The sequence below is a fragment of the Cyanistes caeruleus genome, chromosome 1 (genome assembly GCF_971803275.1).
Source record: "Cyanistes caeruleus chromosome 1, bCyaCae1.hap1.1, whole genome shotgun sequence".
Lineage (NCBI taxonomy): Eukaryota > Metazoa > Chordata > Aves > Passeriformes > Paridae > Cyanistes > Cyanistes caeruleus.
The window spans coordinates 56,409,677-56,426,822 of NC_141701.1; the positions used below are offsets into that span (position 1 = coordinate 56,409,677).

General features: G+C 34.9%; 1 protein-coding gene across 5 annotated transcripts in view; it reads right to left on the minus strand.

Moving 5' to 3' along the window:
• Positions 1-17,146, minus strand: part of RTTN (rotatin) — a 78,678-nt gene that overhangs the window by 1,954 nt on the left and 59,578 nt on the right. For 4 of the 5 annotated variants that reach the window (XM_086893859.1, XM_086893870.1, XM_086893876.1 and 1 more), the window contains 8 exons: positions 13,684-13,789; positions 10,797-10,891; positions 7,118-7,195; positions 5,954-6,080; positions 3,913-4,112; positions 1,835-2,102; positions 493-596; positions 74-143 (listed from right to left, as the gene is read on the minus strand). In XM_086893859.1, coding sequence (XP_086749985.1) covers positions 74-143; positions 493-596; positions 1,835-2,102; positions 3,913-4,112; positions 5,954-6,080; positions 7,118-7,195; positions 10,797-10,891; positions 13,684-13,789 — 1,048 coding nt within the window. Of the gene's footprint in view, positions 1-73; positions 144-492; positions 597-1,834; positions 2,103-3,912; positions 4,113-5,953; positions 6,081-6,802; positions 6,939-7,117; positions 7,196-10,796; positions 10,892-13,683; positions 13,790-17,146 lie in introns of those variants that run through there. The other variant, XM_086893885.1, reaches the window with a different exon arrangement.

Consider the following 17,146-nt stretch of genomic DNA (forward strand, 5'->3'; position numbering starts at 1 on the left):
TGTGGTGATATAAACTGAAATGCTTTAATGATGGAAAAATTAAGAATTGGCATTAGGTAGAAGTAACACCTACTTTTCTTCACTAAAGAATAAGCCTCATCTATTCTTCTCCTTATGGATGGATTCTTCAAAGTCACTTTTGCCTGTAGGACACACAAACACACAAAACACTATGAGCTTTCTTGCCCACATGATCACAACAACGAAGTTTAAAAGTTACAATCATTCATCAGAGCGTGAGATGCAGAAATTTTTAGAATGAACATGACCGTATCATCATATAGACTGCATTTATATGAGTAGTCACAAATTACAAAGGACAAGCTGCTTCTATACCATCTTGTTTAATCTCCCAGCATCATCAGCTACACAATTAAAATAAAACAGAATGACTATTGTAAACTTTATTATTATTTACTTAGAGATTACTGTACTGTTTACAGCACAAAAGTATAACATTACAGTTTTTTCACAGAATTCTCAAATACTAACCTTCTGATAGTTGTGAAGCAAAGCCCAAAGCGAAGCTGCTCCTATTCTCTGAACAGCAGGACTGTTACTTTCCAAACAGGCAGACAGTACTGCAATTGCTTCATCTAATGAGACAAATAAAAGAAAAAAATGAAACCAAATGCATCTAGAAAATATAATCAAGAGCAATGTAAATATATTTACATGCCTCAGTAGATTGATGCTTGGAGTATACTTATTTTTATGACATGTACTCGTAAGGCAGAGGAATTACAGAACCTTTATTATCGATTAAATTTCAATATGCTCATAAAATCAGCACAGTACATTGAAACAAGTGTTAAAAACAATATAGCAAAACAAAACCAAGTAATTCTAAAAAGTTAAGACACCAGTGATAAAACATGAACATTACGTATAGCTATCAGCCATGCTTAGGGACTGAGTAAGCTGTGAAACTGCTTTATAACTCCCAGCAGCCACAATTAGAGCCACATCAGGATGGATATTAAGATGTTTCCATTTTCTTTCATACTTATTATGCAGATGATTTGCAACCAATGAGAAACATTTGTCACCCCACTGTAGGTGCCTTAATTTTCTAGCATTGCTCCGAAGCCAGTCTCTTCAACTTTGCTTGTTCACTTCACAAAAAAAAAATAAATCATAGATTATGTAACTGAATAATGTATATTTAATTAAGGCAGTAAATCCACATCTTAGGAAAAATAAAAAGCATGGATACTATGGAAAACCTGCTGAGAACCTAAAACAAAGACAGGAGCATTCTCTCTGCAATTAAATGAGGGAAAGAAACATGCCTTCTATAAACAACCAAGAAAAAAGTTCTGAACACATTATTACATTAAATATATATGCCATGGCATAACTTTATCACTACCATAAACGTTTTCTGTACATGATAGGACATAGAACAGTTTGTCTCAACATTCATGATTTACACAAGCTAAGAAAAGAAAGATAGGAACTTGAGTTATTTTAAACTGACTGACACAAAGAATTCTTCAACCCTCACTGAAAAACTAGCTCTTTGAGAAAACTGCAAAAATCCTTTCATGCATAACGTGTTATTATATCCAAACGACCTGCCTAACTATGAATCTTGATTTTCTTTTTAAAACTATTTATTTGCTTTTACTTTTATTATATCTTATTGCAATTGTCTCTCTGCCAAAATATGTATTCCATAATTACTTCTAAAAAAATATCTTTTATAAAAATGCTTTTCTAAAATACAACATTGCGTTCTTGGTCAGTAACCCAAACTGCCATGAAGATATAGTCTTCTGGAAGCCGTGATATTTTCAGAGAACAACAGTTTGCATACCCTTCAGATACTTACCATTACCTAATATCTTTGGTTTATTAGCTGGACTAAAACACATGTTATGTAGAATAAGAAGTGCTAGATGTTGGCTGGTCTTGTGCTTGTATTTACACATTTCAATGATCTGGTCTAAAAACCCATTTATCTTCATGACCATCTGTTGTCCATCTTCTCCAAAAGATATGTTGAGCAGCAGCTTTAGCCAGAGAGTAGACACATTACCAGAATTTTTATTATTTCCTTTTGGCAATGAAAGAGATAAAAAGTTCTGCAGGAAGTTACTCTGTTAGAAGGAAGAAAAAGGGTTTTAGAATTTCTAGTATTCCATGGCTTGTCTGTTGTTGTTTGACCTTCCAATCTATGTACTTGACCTACAAACACTACTATTGCTTAATTTACACATTACAAGCAACCCATTATTAGTCAGCAATTTTTGAAAAAAATTACATATGAAAAATAATTTACTGCATGTTTAAGAAGTTAATATAACATACATTCTCTTGCAAAATAATTTATGCAGTGTAGATACATAAAAGTTGATCCAACACAATATATTTCTTTAAAGGCTAATTCCCACCACTACATAAGCTTTTTGCTTTGCACTCAATGTTTCTACTCAAAAATAAGCTAGCAACATTTTAAATGAATCAATGCACTACTTAGATAATGTATTCTCAATTCCTTACTTATTATTGCATGCTATTAACAAATGTTAAAGGTATCACAGAATGCCTCAAGTTGGAAGTGACTCATAAGAACCTACAGCACCACTCCTCCCTTCACTGACAGCCAGAGGAATGTCCTCTATTTTTGTAAGCTTTGAAGAAAAAGAACTGTGCACTGATATGACATATACTATCTCAGGGTTTGCTTCCACTTTAAGGAGATTCTGAGAAGATGAAAATCTATTCCCTTGCTGCAAGAGGGAGGTGTTCTAACATTCTAAATTCCTCTAAGGAAAAAGTCCTTGACTAAATATTCCCAACCTCACTGAATCTTGACAACATATACAAGCATCTGGTTGAAAGCAAGCAGCCCAGCACACAAACTCATTGTGGTTTTCTTCATGTGAATATAATATTGGTAATTTAATTCTCACAGAGGGAACTGGTTATTCAATATTGCTTACACTTATGAAAGCAGAGCCCAAGAGAGAGAAGGAAGTACTATCACACTAGAGTGAAACTCTGAAGATTCTAAAAGCAAAAACAAATAACAGCTACTGTGGAAGAGATCTCAAAGTCTTTGTTTCTGTTAACAAAGTTTTAGTATTAGCCACTTTGTAATGGTATGACTATGCTTTGCATAATTACCATCACAAAAAAGATCTACTTTCCCCTGCATTGCTAACAGGTAATTAGGTCCAAGAACAGAGCATTGCTAATGGAGATCAAAATATTTTTTTGCAATTAATAAATTACTATAAAAGATGCTAGAAAGAAACATTCTTTTTATCATTTTGGTTGTTTTAGCTTATCATGTCACTACTACAGTTGACTTTCTACATGGTCTGTCTTCTTCTTTCAAGGTCTGAATTTATTTAAATGGTCAAAGTTTAAGGGAAACAGATTTTTCAAAGCATATTTGATGAAACAGAGTAAGAATCATTCTATATACAAAATATAAAAAGGAAAAAGACATTACATACATTTGTGTAATTAGACTAGATTTTTATCTAACATCCAATCATTGCTTTTTTTCCTAAAACTTTCACAAAGTTATGTTTGCCACAGTATACCTAATGATTTACACAATATTTAATTTCTTGTTCATTCACATGGAGTTTTGTTCTACAACATACTCCTTTCATGATCCTCTAGTGATCGCTATCAATATATATGGGTATTAAAAATGTTACAAACCACTGAAACAGAGAGGTTACAAAAGCTCTAGCAAAAGTTGTCCAGACTATGAATATAACTGAATTACACTCTGCTATTAGGGAACAATAACACAGCTAACAGAAGACACAATGGATTTGCTTCCCACAGAAGCATTTCGATATAATCACAAGACACTCCATATCAAAATAGGAGGGTTAATCAAAAAGGAAACAGCATCCATTGCTAAAATACAGGGTACCATTTACTTACCTTCTGAATAATGCCTTTACAGTCATGAGACAGAGCAAGGTTAGATATTAGACAAAAGACCACCTGCTGAACTGGGCTGTTATCATTTGACACATGGGAAGCCAACTTCAAGATGTAATGCATTAATGAATTGCCAGCTGCACTTCGTGCAGATGGAAGTGATGACTGTCCACCACTGACCCAACAAAGTGAAGCACAACCTTAAAGCAATGAGACATTTATCATATTAGAAATGCAGATAAGTATTTAAAATATAAATCTATAGAAAGAGCAGTGCAACTGCTCAAATATTGAGATAGAATTCTTCAAAATATTTGTTAGGTGTCTTTTCTTTGAACCCCAGTGAAGTCAATCAGACATGCTTTGAACAGAAATGTGCCTGAATGTGACACTTAACTGGAATAGGCATCTACTGTTCTATTGTTCTATAATGTAAAAGGCAATTCTGCTGTTAAATAGAAGCCATTGCTGCATCTCAGAAAGTCTCCTTAAAAACCAGAACATATATCTAATTATACAATTATTTGGCAGTAGAATCTGAAGGGATCCTCTGAAACTGGTTCAGAAAAGAGGTCTCTGTATAATTTGAAAGGATTAATATAAATTCCTTAGAATATTTTTCTGAGAAATATAAGCAGTGTCTGCAGCTGTCATTACATTGTACAACAGAAGAATGCAGAATCCTGTGCTACAGAGCTACAAGTTTGAATTAATACAGCAGCAGGGAACAACTGTGTTACCAACGTAATATAGATAAATGCCTTCTGCACAAATATAGATATATATCTTTTTTCTAGTGGACATCAGCAACAACAGTTAATTTCTTGTATGGCAAAAGTAAACAACATAAACAAAAATAAGACAATGTTCAACTGTAAACAAATATTTACATGCATTTCTCTGACTAGACTGAGGAGGAGTGGTTAACCAGCTCAGAGTAGGTAAATTTGTGACACCTCATAAGACAGAAAGAAAAAACATGATTGATCAGAGAGTTCTTGCTCTTATCAGCAAGGAAAGTAAAAATGCAGCCTAGAGCCACTTCAGCTTGATTTCTTGCACATGGACAGGACACTTTATATTATAGCCTGTAGTTGACTAATACACATCTTTCTTTGGCCCACATTAAAAAAAGTTCTTCATGAAAAAAAGCCATTGCAAGCTCATTTAAGGTCTGGAGACATTAACTTATAAAAAGAGTAATGTTTTAACCATGCTAACTCTTTTATGGTATCTTGACAGGGAGAAAGGGACATGTTTGTGTCTCTTCAAGCTACTTGCAAATCATTATCAATGATCTAAATATCTAATAATATAATATATAATATAATATATAATATAATTTATAATATATAATATATAATATAATATATAATATAATATGTATTATATATAATATATAATATAATAATATAATAATATCTAAATATAAAATCTAAATGACCATGATATGGAAAGAGAAAAATGCACGCTGGAAAGAAGTTCAGGCTTCTAATAGTGGGGATAATTATCAATGGAAATAAAAGGTTTCCTCAAATGAAAAGGAGATTCCTCATGAAAAATATACAAATGCAAGCTATAAGTCCACAGCCTAAATAAATTGAAGAAATTTAATACAAAACTGAATTTGATTGACTATTTCAAAACCAGAATGTTCTCAACCAGGACTGAAGTACAACCCATATAAAGTACTGATACACTGCTCTCTATTAAAGAATTCCTAGAATAGTACTTCTATAATATACTACTCAGCTTAGTAGGACATTTAGCATAACCTTCAAACATAATGATTTGAATTAAATGCTATTTAATCCTTTAGTACAGTTGCACTCTTGCTAAATCCCAACAGCTTGAAACCAAATCTGAACAAAAGTCTTGAATATATTAAAATCAAAATTCTTGATAGACTTTGATGGACCAGTGCTTTTACACTTTCTTCTTACAGTAGCAATAAACATTCTTTTCCCTTTATTATGTTTTTCTGTCTTAATTATTCTGGTAAAATATTTTGTTGTATTCCACCACAGAGTGACTTTCATACCTGCAGGATAGTTTGCAGTGTAGACACAGAGCAAATGCAGAGCTATTTGCATTGAGGAATCATCTGTCAAAAACCATGGCCACAGAGAATGCACAACAGGAACAAGATGAGCTTTGAGTGCTGCCATCTACAACAACGTGAGGAAGAATTTAAAATGCTATCAATCCTTTGAAAATGAAATACAGAATTAGAAAACCATATTTTTAATCTTATGGTTTATCTTATGGTTTAAAAGACTGTATGGAGAACTGACACCATCATTTCAACCATCAGTGAATTTAACTCTACACCAGTCAAAAATAGCACATATCTTAATTACTGAAACACATGCAAACAAAAGTAAAAACTTATTCATTCCAACTGTTCTTGTTTGGGACCTCCCTAAAGTTTTATTCAACTTCTTCTAAAGTAATTATTTGAACTCAAAAAGCATGGAAATACAAGAGTGCAAGTTGTATACAGAATAAATGATAGAAATCTTCAGTTAGCAACAGCAACCTCCTTCAATCTTCCAAGCAATTCTTTCTGCAGATCCTGATCAAAAAAAGAAAAACATTCCACAATAATCTTAGCTGAGATTACAGCACAATCAAGTTATGGGGACTTCCAGAATAATCAGATGGCTTATTCAGCCCCAAGTGTTCTGCATACAAAAAGGATGTTAATACATGCCCTGGAAAAGGGGTAGCCCTGAAAAGTCAAGAAATATTCTAGTTCCACCACTGTGTTTGCTAAAAGTGACCCAAGTTGCTTAAACAGCACAAGTAATACAATGCCAAGAAATATTAAACTGTGAAACTGGAAATAAATGTGTGAATGGTATGAGCAATAAGAAAGAGGAAGAGCAGTGATCAGAAAGAAAGAACACAGGAAAATGTGAAAACAAGTAATGTAGAATTGACTTACTCAAAGCAGAAGTGCATATAAAAGATCACAGCACTCTGAAACCACTGGGAGATGATGCTTCAATAAGAATTCTAAGTTCCTAATAGATGTGTGAAATATTCTTAGGAAGTGGGAATAATAATGAAATATGAAGTACTCCTTGCCATTAATATCAAACTTAAATTTAGCCAGTTTGAAAACAACTTTGAAGTAGAAAAAAAAATTATCTTCATTTAGTAACTAAATGTGTTCATATTACTTCAGTATAAGAATACTTACTTTGCAGTCTTCATTTTGAAAGAGGCAGTTTCTAAGGAGTTGCATAGAACACCTTAACTCCTTGATAAGGTTATCCTCCTATCCAGAGAAAAACAATTCAAGATCATCAGTGTAAGACCAGAATGAATTATCTACAAGGAGGTAAGATATTTCAAAAGAAGTGTAAATCTAAGGTACCAATGTTTGGGTCACATCTGTTCAGCAGTTTTCTTCTGATTTCAGGTAGAATTCATCTTAGCTAGCTTCAAGCATGTTTACTAAAGACATTTATAACCAGTAACTTATTATCCCTATCTCTCTTTATAACCCACAGATACTATTTCTAGGGACAGCAATCTGATCAAATGCAGAAATCTGTAATGTTGAGCTCCATTTCTCTTACAACTAATAAAGAATAGGTGGGAACTTTCTGAGTATTTGTTCCATCCTAAAGCACACATCTAAAACAAGTCAAATTAATCACTCCCTAGAAGCATTTATTTTTCTGCCTTGGATAAAAACATGGTTAAATTAGCTCTGTCTTTCAGACCCTGAGATAAACTCAGTTGGAGCATGGTGCTAATAATGTCAAGGTTGTAGGTTTGACCTCTATATGGACTATTCACTTAAGAACTGGATTTGATGATCCTTGGGAGTCCCTTTCAACTCAGAATATTCTGTGATCTCTACAGCTGAGCAGGTCAATACATCCTTATATCCCCAGGAACTTAATTTCCTATCCTTAACTATAAATATAGAAGCTATAAATAACTTCCAACTCAATAAGAATATTACAAAAATAAATACAGACCTTTGGACACTGAGGTGCTACACAGAGATTCAAGTTACAAGTGAACAAAAAGTCTGTCTTCAAGACAGAGCTGTGACACCACAGGGCAGTGATGGCTGACCTAACTCCTATAAGGGTGACACACTAAAGCACTTCTGAAAGATTACCAAATTCCAGCAAGCTTGTTCATGGGATACTATTTCTGTCTTATCAAGCGTAAAGGAACAAAAATGTAAAATAGGATTCATACTTAATCTCAGAAAAGGTGAAGAAACAACGCATGCTTAAAAATCATAATGTGCTTTATATATCATAAATCATGTATCTGATGACATTTAGAGATGAAGTAACAGTCCTTCCAAAAAGGTCAATGAAAGCCAGGTGCAGTAGATCAGGAAGAAACATACAAGTCATTATTACAAATAGATTTTATAACTGGTTTGTCTCACTTCTAGCCAAATAAAATAATAACTCCAAGACAAGAATTCTTTCAAGGAATTCTGTATGTATTAATTTAGTAAATAAGTAAAATAGCTTTAAAATGCCACAAGCTACAACTCAATATGCAAACTTCTAGGAAGTTGAAAAAGTTATGGATTGCATTGATAACATTGTTTGTATTTATTTATTTTAGGATATCTTGCTTTTTACTAAGACAATATTTTGACATGATATTTTGAAAGCCTGGCTACTTATAAATACTTCTCATGCTCTTTATTAGCATCACACTAATTACTGTGAAAGAAAAGGAATATTGAGTAAAACACCTGAGAATGAATTAGGTCAAACACATTTTTCCCAGTAATTAAAAGAGTCAGAACAAGGAAAAAAGACAAGAAGCTTTCATGGCTTTCCTTTGGGAGTTGTGCATTGAAGTGGGTGAAGGGGCAGTTTTGTGAATGATAGCTACCTAAATCTGCAATGAAAGCAACATCTCAGTGTCCCCCATATATGATGAACAGCACACTTAGATATGATGCAGCAACCTACTGTCCCAGCTCAGCAGGGAAATCTGCCACAAAGTATTTTGCAAATCTTTCAAAGAATTTTCAATTAAACATAAACAGTTTTTCTGAACTTTCTCAGAGGCTCATTTCCTCTAATTTCTTTCAAGTTTTAAATTCCTCCTCAACCCAAAAACTATAAAGGACCAGCTGATTTCAGCCTTTCAGGACATAACTAGGGCAGGACACCTTTCAGCCTCCAACACTTGAAAAATGAAAATGAATGTTTTTAGGAGATCTCAAGAAAAAATATTATAGCCTTCAAATGTCAGGGTCAAACTCAATTTTTTTTAAGAGTTCATTGTTATAAAACACAGTCCCATACTCTCACAAATCAAGGCCAATGTTATTATCAAAACTTCAGAGAAAAATACTATTTAGCTGAAGCAATGCAGAAATACCCTACAGGAAGGTGTTTTCTGCAATTTCTGCTTTATGTGGGAATAGAAAAGATATCAAACTTGACAGCAGAGGTTACTGCCTGTATTTTATTAATTCTCTTAGATGAAAAGTGGTGGAGAACAAGGAAATAGCAACAAAAATCTTATGAAATTGTTGTATGATGATAAGACAATTGATATCTAAATGTGGTAAAGAAGAGTAGGGTGACATGAGAGTCTGGAAGAGCTGGAAGGGAGGTTGGAAAAAAAAAGGCTAAATAAATAAACTGTGAATGGACAGAAGCTACTGGGAATGCAGGCAGTGGAAGGACCACAAGTATGAGGTTAAAAAAACACAAAACTGACAAGAAGTTAAAAAAACCATGGACAATTGAGTCTGATGACAAGAAACTGAGATGTCCAGACCAAGTTTGAAGGAGAAGAGGAAAAAAACCAAAACAACTGAAAGCCAGATAACAGGAGAACTATGATTTACATGCACAAGCAGAATGGAACTAGTTTTGGGACGGGAGATTGACTGATAGAAGAATAGACAGAAACAAAAAAGCTAGCACTGGTTGAAATATACTGAAAAAAAATTAAGAAAAATAAAAAATATTGTGGAAACAAGATGGAAAAAAATTAGCTGGATTAGATAGGGCCATAAAATCAAGACTGAAAGCCCAACAATGTCTGAAAACAATACTGTGATATTGGTATAAGAGAAATATCATAAATTACAAGCATGACAGATTACAAAAGGATGAGATCTGTATGTGAGTGGATGTCTGAATGTGAACTTTGAACTCTCAATCAGCCTGCTATTTGAGGCTTTCAGCCAGGATGGACTAGTTGCTAATAGCCTGGAAGAGAAATGGGAGTCCTGAATCCTCCAATTAATGGAAAGAAATGAGACAAAACCAGTAATTCAGAGGCTGATCATGTATTATACTTTGCATGTAGACTATTGAGTTTAGGCAAACAGAAGCTTGGAGCTCTGGAAAGAAAAGTCAGCGGAAAAAAAAAAGGATTGAAGGATTCCTGAAAAGAAATCCTTGTCAGAAAGACAGTCCCTGACAAAAAGAAATGGGCCCAAAAAGAAGAATGCCAATATCCTGGCTGAAGGAACAGTCTGGCAAATGGGAGAAGATCCTGAGGACCAGAGATGCATAGAAAAATATGCCAGGACATGCCCAGGGGCTTTGTCCAGTGAACATCCATGACTGCAAAGTATGAATAGATGTGATTTTCTACCTGACATTGCTGAAGTAGCAGTCCTGTGTTGGAAAAGGTAGTTGAGACCTAATAAGACTGCTGGGTGGAAGAGTATGTGAGATAATTAAGTTAGTAAAAGCTCTAAAATCATTGAATCTTAAAGAAGCTCCAGTATCTGGATGCACTACAAGCTGCCATTTACTTTGTCTCATCTTTGACACATACAAGCAGTATCTGCTTCAAGAAAAAAAACAAACAAAAGAAAGCTGGGAATCACCTTACGCTATCAGTGTTCTGTTTTTTATAAGTACCTTTTTTCTCTGTGCTTTTCCAGGCTTTAGGGAATCCAAATTCAGCTGTGCATGAATGTGCTTCATGTTTTCTATACAGCTGTCTATCAGGTCAGCTGGAAGAAAAAAGCCAGTAACATTTATAATTACATTCACAATCAAAAATGCTTTATTAAAAACCAAACTATCTTTCTGGCAATGATCTTGTTGTTATCTTCTCGATATCAGGAAGAAGCAAACAGTTCCTGAGATAAAGGGCATCTAGCTGAATGCTCTCAAGAAGCAAGAATACATTTGAGTCCTCTTGCAACAAAGTCCCATGAGAGGAATGCCCAGAGGAAGGACTGGTAAGATTGAGAGGGGAAGATTAATTGTATGGAGAGGATAGTAACTCATAATTCTTCAGCTTATCTTCAACAATTCAGCTTAGAAGAGTGAACCTTCATGAGATTAGGGCATCCATTTATTTTACCCAACTTTTCCCAAACTACAGCAGATTTGCTGCATCTGTGGTGAGACAAATCAAAGCAACCACTCAGCTGACTTAAAGAGAAAAATTGTGAGTTAGCATCTTTTCTTTGGATCTAGAGTCTTGAAGTCACTATAAGATGATGGAGTGACTATGTAAGTGAATAAGGTAAGAGCTACAGATATCATCTGTCTGGACTTCTGTAAGGATTTTCATGCAGTCCTCTACAACCTCCTTCAAAACTGGAGTTATGCAATTCACAAATGGACTGGATGGTGGATGAGGAATTGGTTAGATGGTTATACCTAGAGGGTAGCAGAAAAGAAGCACAGAAAAGATCTGTTGGGGCGAGTGCAGAGGCAGATCACAACAATTCTGAGAGGTATCTAATACATCTGTGAGGAGAGGCTGAAAGAGTTGAGATTGTTCATCATGGAGAAAATGCTCCAGGAAAACCTGGTTGCGGCCTTACACTTAAAAAAAATAAGAAAGCTGGGGACAAACTTTTTAGCAGGGCCTCTTGCAAAAGGGGTAATGGTTTTAAACTAAAAGAGGACAAATTTAGACTAGATACGAGCAAGACATTTTTTACAGTGAGGACGGTAGAACACTGGATCAGGTTGTCCAGAGAGGTGGTGGATGCCCAACCCCTGGAAATAGGTTGGATAGGGCTCTGAGTAACTGGCAGAGTTGAAGTTGTCCCTGATTATTGCAGGGGGGTTGGTCTGGAAGGCCTTTAAAGGCCCTTTCCAATGCATTCTATGATTTCATGATAATAGAGTAATTCAAGTTGGAAGAGATGGCCAGAGGTCATATAACCAACCTTCTGCTCAAAGCAGAACAAGCTCCAAGCAGGCAGGGTTTACCTGCAGCTTTATCCTGCTGGGTCTTGAAAGTGCCCAAAGACAGAGACAGCACTATATGTCTAGCACTGCTTTACTGCCTTCAAAAGGTAAATGTTTATTTATAGGCAGTTTGATGCTCATGTTTCAATTCATGCCCATTCTTTCCATCCTCCTATACCATTCACTGCTGTAAAAAACGTGTCTCCAACTTCTTCAGAATCTCATAGGTCCTCCCAAAACCTTCTTTTCTCCAGGGTGAATATAAGTCAGCTCCCACAGCTTCTTCTCTAATGACAAGTGAACACAACCACCTTGATGGCCCTCTAGTGAACTTGCTCCAGTTTGTTGACATTTGTTGTACTGGGACAAAAGGATGCAGTATTCTAGATTTAGTCCAACAAGTGGTAAGTAGAAGAAAGACTCTTTTCCTCTTGATCTAATGGCTGTGTTCCTGTGTTCAGGACACAGGATTCCAGGATGCTGTTAGCTTTCTCACACTGAGCTTACTGCCTACCAGGCCCTTTTCAGCTCTCCAGTCAGCCTCTACTGCTGTAAGGGCTTGCTCCTTTTGAGGTGCAGAACTTGTGTTTTTAACTTAAAGTAGCCCTTAAGAGCTGAACAGATGATGCTAGAGCTACAGGTATCTTTAGAACACTGCTTTGAACCCCAGAAGTCTTCTTTCTCTTTTCTAAGGTTTGTATTGTAAGGATGACTTGAAGGCTGCTCTAGCACAGAATGATGCACTTCCTGCAGTGGAAGTGCCTTCAGAGGAAGCAGGAACTTAGATGATCTAGTAAGCCATCAACAGAAGAACCCTGACTGAAGCAAGGGCTGAGTACAGAACCAGTACGCTGGGAAAGAGCAGAAAGTATCAAATTCGAATTTGAGTTTCTGCCACTATAAGGATCACACACTGAGCAGAACTGTCTAAACTATGTGTTTCAATGTACTGCAGGTTTACAAAGTGGAAGAAACAGAGATGTAAATTACAGGAAAGCACCCAAGACAAACTGCACTTGGACAGATCAAAAGGTGTAAAAGACACGATACATAAGAAATGCAAATTCACCATTCTCCCCTGTGTTCTAGAGGGCACAAGAAGTCTTTGATTAGTAGCTTACTACTGTGAAGGAGAGAAAGTCCTACTTAAACTGTAAAATGGGACCAAAGAAACAGAGTCAGGGAAGAACAAAGCTGAGAAAGTCTCCTCTTGTCCAGGTACAGCCAGAACTGAAACACAGGGCATACTCTCACCTACAAAAACATGAAGCTATTGCCAGTGCAAAATCTCCAGTTTCTAGTGAATTAATATGCCATTACTGGTAAAAAGCTAACAGGTCTCCTCTTACTCCAACACAGAGCTGTGACTTCACCACAGGGTTTTAAACTGGCTACAAAATAATATTTCATTTGCAGCTGAAAACTTTAATTATTAATAAGATTTCTCAGTGAAAATCTGAAAAAAAACCCTGCCACTGAAACCTAGGTCTTCTGCTTTGAAAAAAAAAATAAATTTACTGTTTAAAGGTAATATACAAAACACCTGCAAGCATTTGATTCATAAATCATTTAACATATATTTTGAAATACTCACCTTCCAAAGCACATTTCTGGGCATTTTTACTGACAGCTAACAGAGACAGCAGTGCATTTGTAGTAACTTCTTTCAGCACATCCTTTGAAGATTTTCTTTCAAAGACCTACAAAAATGCAATTTCATTACTGAAATGGAAAAGTGACCATATTAACAGTAGTATTTATATTCATAAATAGGTTGTCAGAGTCTATGTTTTCATTTGGGTGACTTATCACTGCATTCCTATATAGAGTTCTCCCTCTCTACATTCATGTTTATAGTCAGTCTGCATTGAAGTGTTTCAGGTTTTTTTGGAACTAATTTTTTTTTAATTAAATCTTTCTTCTTTTGCTCTAAAGCCCACTTCTCTTATTCTTTTCTCAACATTCTACTTTTCTAAGGCCTAGATTCCAAATCCTGGCATTCCATACTTTTCCTAACATTCAGGAATAGGCTTGGTATTGCAGAAATCTCATTGACATGCCTTTAGTGCAATCTCACTTCCCTTCTACACAATGATGATGAGATTAAATACAGTGAAATTCCTTTAAAAAATCACCGATAATTATTTTAGATACTCTAAACAGTGAAAAATGGTAACTTGTCTTAGTTTTGTGAGGTCTTTGTGAGCATCACCACATTTCTAATAACCTAAGTATAATCTGTGTGTTTTCAAAGGAATATTTAGAGTCATATAACAAGACAGTGCAAAGACAAGGAACAGTCTGTGCTTCATATATTATCCACTAGAGAATTTTGTCTATCTAGCAATTTTCCCTAAAACACCATGCCACTTCTGACATCCAAGATAACAGAAAACAGCATCCATTACAATCAGAGAAATACAGGAAAATAAGAACAGTTACCAGATCATAGTAAAAAGAGAAACAAATTTTGAAGTTAGCCAAAAATCCAACATCTTACGAAAATCTTAATACTTTAAAGAGAAATCTCATGAGTACCTATCCATGGGATCTCATAGATTTTAATTCTACATGCATTTAATACACCATGTATTAATGAACTAACAATTTTTTCAAATTTTCATATGCAATAAAATGTCAATGCATGCCCTAAAGTGATAATTTATTGAAGTGTTCACTGTAACCAGGGGTGAGGAGGTCAAAGAATAAATAGTAAGTTAATAACTAGAAAAATCCCAACACCTCACTGATAAGGACAACTGACACCAAATCAAAGTATCGAAGCATGGACTGGGTTCTGTGTTTATAACCAAAAAAAAAGAACTTTACATTTAGACTACAACTGCTTTTATTAGATCTGGTGTGAAATCTCGAATCTAACAGCAACACAAGAATCTTCAAAGTAAATTAACTCTTTTTCTGTTCTGACAGGTGATGGTTTCTTTTCAAATTAAAAAATTTAGATGTTTAAGTACTTAAAAGCTTAAACTAATTGACACAAGCCAGGAAAGAAAAAATTGTTGAGTTCCAGCAATCCTGCATAGCCTAAGATGTCGGTTTTGTGACTTATCCACTCAAAGGCTTTTTCTCTATTAAATTGCTAGATGTTTTTACTTTTTCTTAATATTCATTAATATTTTAGCAATAAAAAACATATTTTCCTATCAACCCCTTGGGTATTTTCCTATAAGTATTATGTGGCAGACTAGAACTGATCCAATAATTAAGGTGAGTTGTCTTATACCTGTATCTTTTTCAACAGTTTTAATTTTATCTTACTATTTTCTAAATTTTATCTTGAACACTAGCAAAATTCCATTCTTTCTTAAAGCATGCTCTTTTATGCATTTTTTCCTTACTCTGCCATCAAAAACTGCAGCTCATAATAAAAAAAGAAAATTTATGTCAAGCATAGGGAGCAAAAGTAATTAAGATTTAATTAATGATTAACTACTAGTTGAATGGAAAAAATAACTCTAGAAATTTATAGTGCCTTGTGCCAACAGATTCTATAGTTTTAAACTATTCTAAAAGTATTAAAGTGAGAATGGATACTTAATTCTTTTTTGAAATTATGCTGCATAATAAATTTAAGATGTCCCATAAATCCACAGGAGATCTGGCTATGTTAGTCTGCACCTACTGTTAATTGAAGGGGAGTTCACAGTCTTTCTAAAATATTGTAAGCTTTATATCTATAAAAAAAAGTTAGGGCCAAAATTTGAGAGTTTATGTACAGATTATGATTTCCTTCTTAATTTTATTTCTAATCTTAAGCTTGTGTACACAAGGATTAACATTTTCGTACACAAAACATGCAATGCCTTTCAAAGTCAGCATGTGCACTTACTAGATTTCTTATATGTGATAATGAATTCCAATTTGAGACCCGGTCTACTAATATTCATACCTGCACACTGGGTACTAAATTAGCATTTACCACTGCATATATCAGGTATTATGTAGATTTTATGTATTTAGGATGATTAATGGAGATGACTGCTTGTTTGAAAAGTCTCCCATCCTTTTCTATGTTAGCCAATTATTTGCTTGACTGCTTCTCTTTAAAAGTGCTTCACCTGAAGAAAGTCCTAAATCTTTTGGGTTGATTTTTCATTTTTAATGGTGGTTTTGTTTAGGTGTTTGTTTTATTTATAGGTTATTTTCCATCCCATGGACTCATTTCACTGTCCTCTCAATGACCACTGTGACAGGGTATAAATAAATACATGATATTTATTGGTATAATGGTATTTTGATCTAAAAACCTGAAGCTCTCTCTTTCCTAATTCTGTTATCCTTTTGGGGAGATCACGGCAGCCCAGTAAGGACCCAGAGAGCATAGGCTATCTTTTGAACTCTTTTATGAACAAAATGCAATGTCTGTCTACATCTCTGAACAGCTAAAAAGCATGTTAAAAGCTGATGTCTCTTACAATACTCAAACTATGTCTAATGTCCTTTCATTGACGTGGCTGTAGTTCATTCTTCATGGTATCAACTTTTTCTGCTCTCACCGTAAGAATTGTCCCTTTTTGCTGACACAGACTGATAAGAACAGACTGATAAGCAGTTACACTTGTATGAAAATAGAGGAATGTTACAACATGTCTTTATCAGACAGACTCTCATGCAACCATACTTTTTGTGCCAGAGCCAAGGAGTTTCGTTTCAGGCACATATGCAAGCGTTAATACAAAAACCTAACAGGATATTAGCAAACCATGGGATTTTAACAAAGTGCCCCTATTTTGCTTGAGTCCCTGAAAATCACGTCCTTACACGAAAATGCTATGCTCTGAGTTATCTGAAATTAGCTGCCAAAGACAGACAATTCTGGTTTCAGTGGTCTGTAGAGTGACCAAGAAAGATCCTATTGGGAAGTTTTTGCTCCCTGGAGGACAGCAGGTTCTCAGTGGACAAAACACCACATCCCAATAGATACAATAGAGCCACAGTGATGCACGGAGCAGCAAAGGAATACAGTTGTTTGTGGCAGATACCAGGACAAGTCTTTGTAGTAGTAAGGTTATTTGTTCTACAAGAGTTTAGCATCC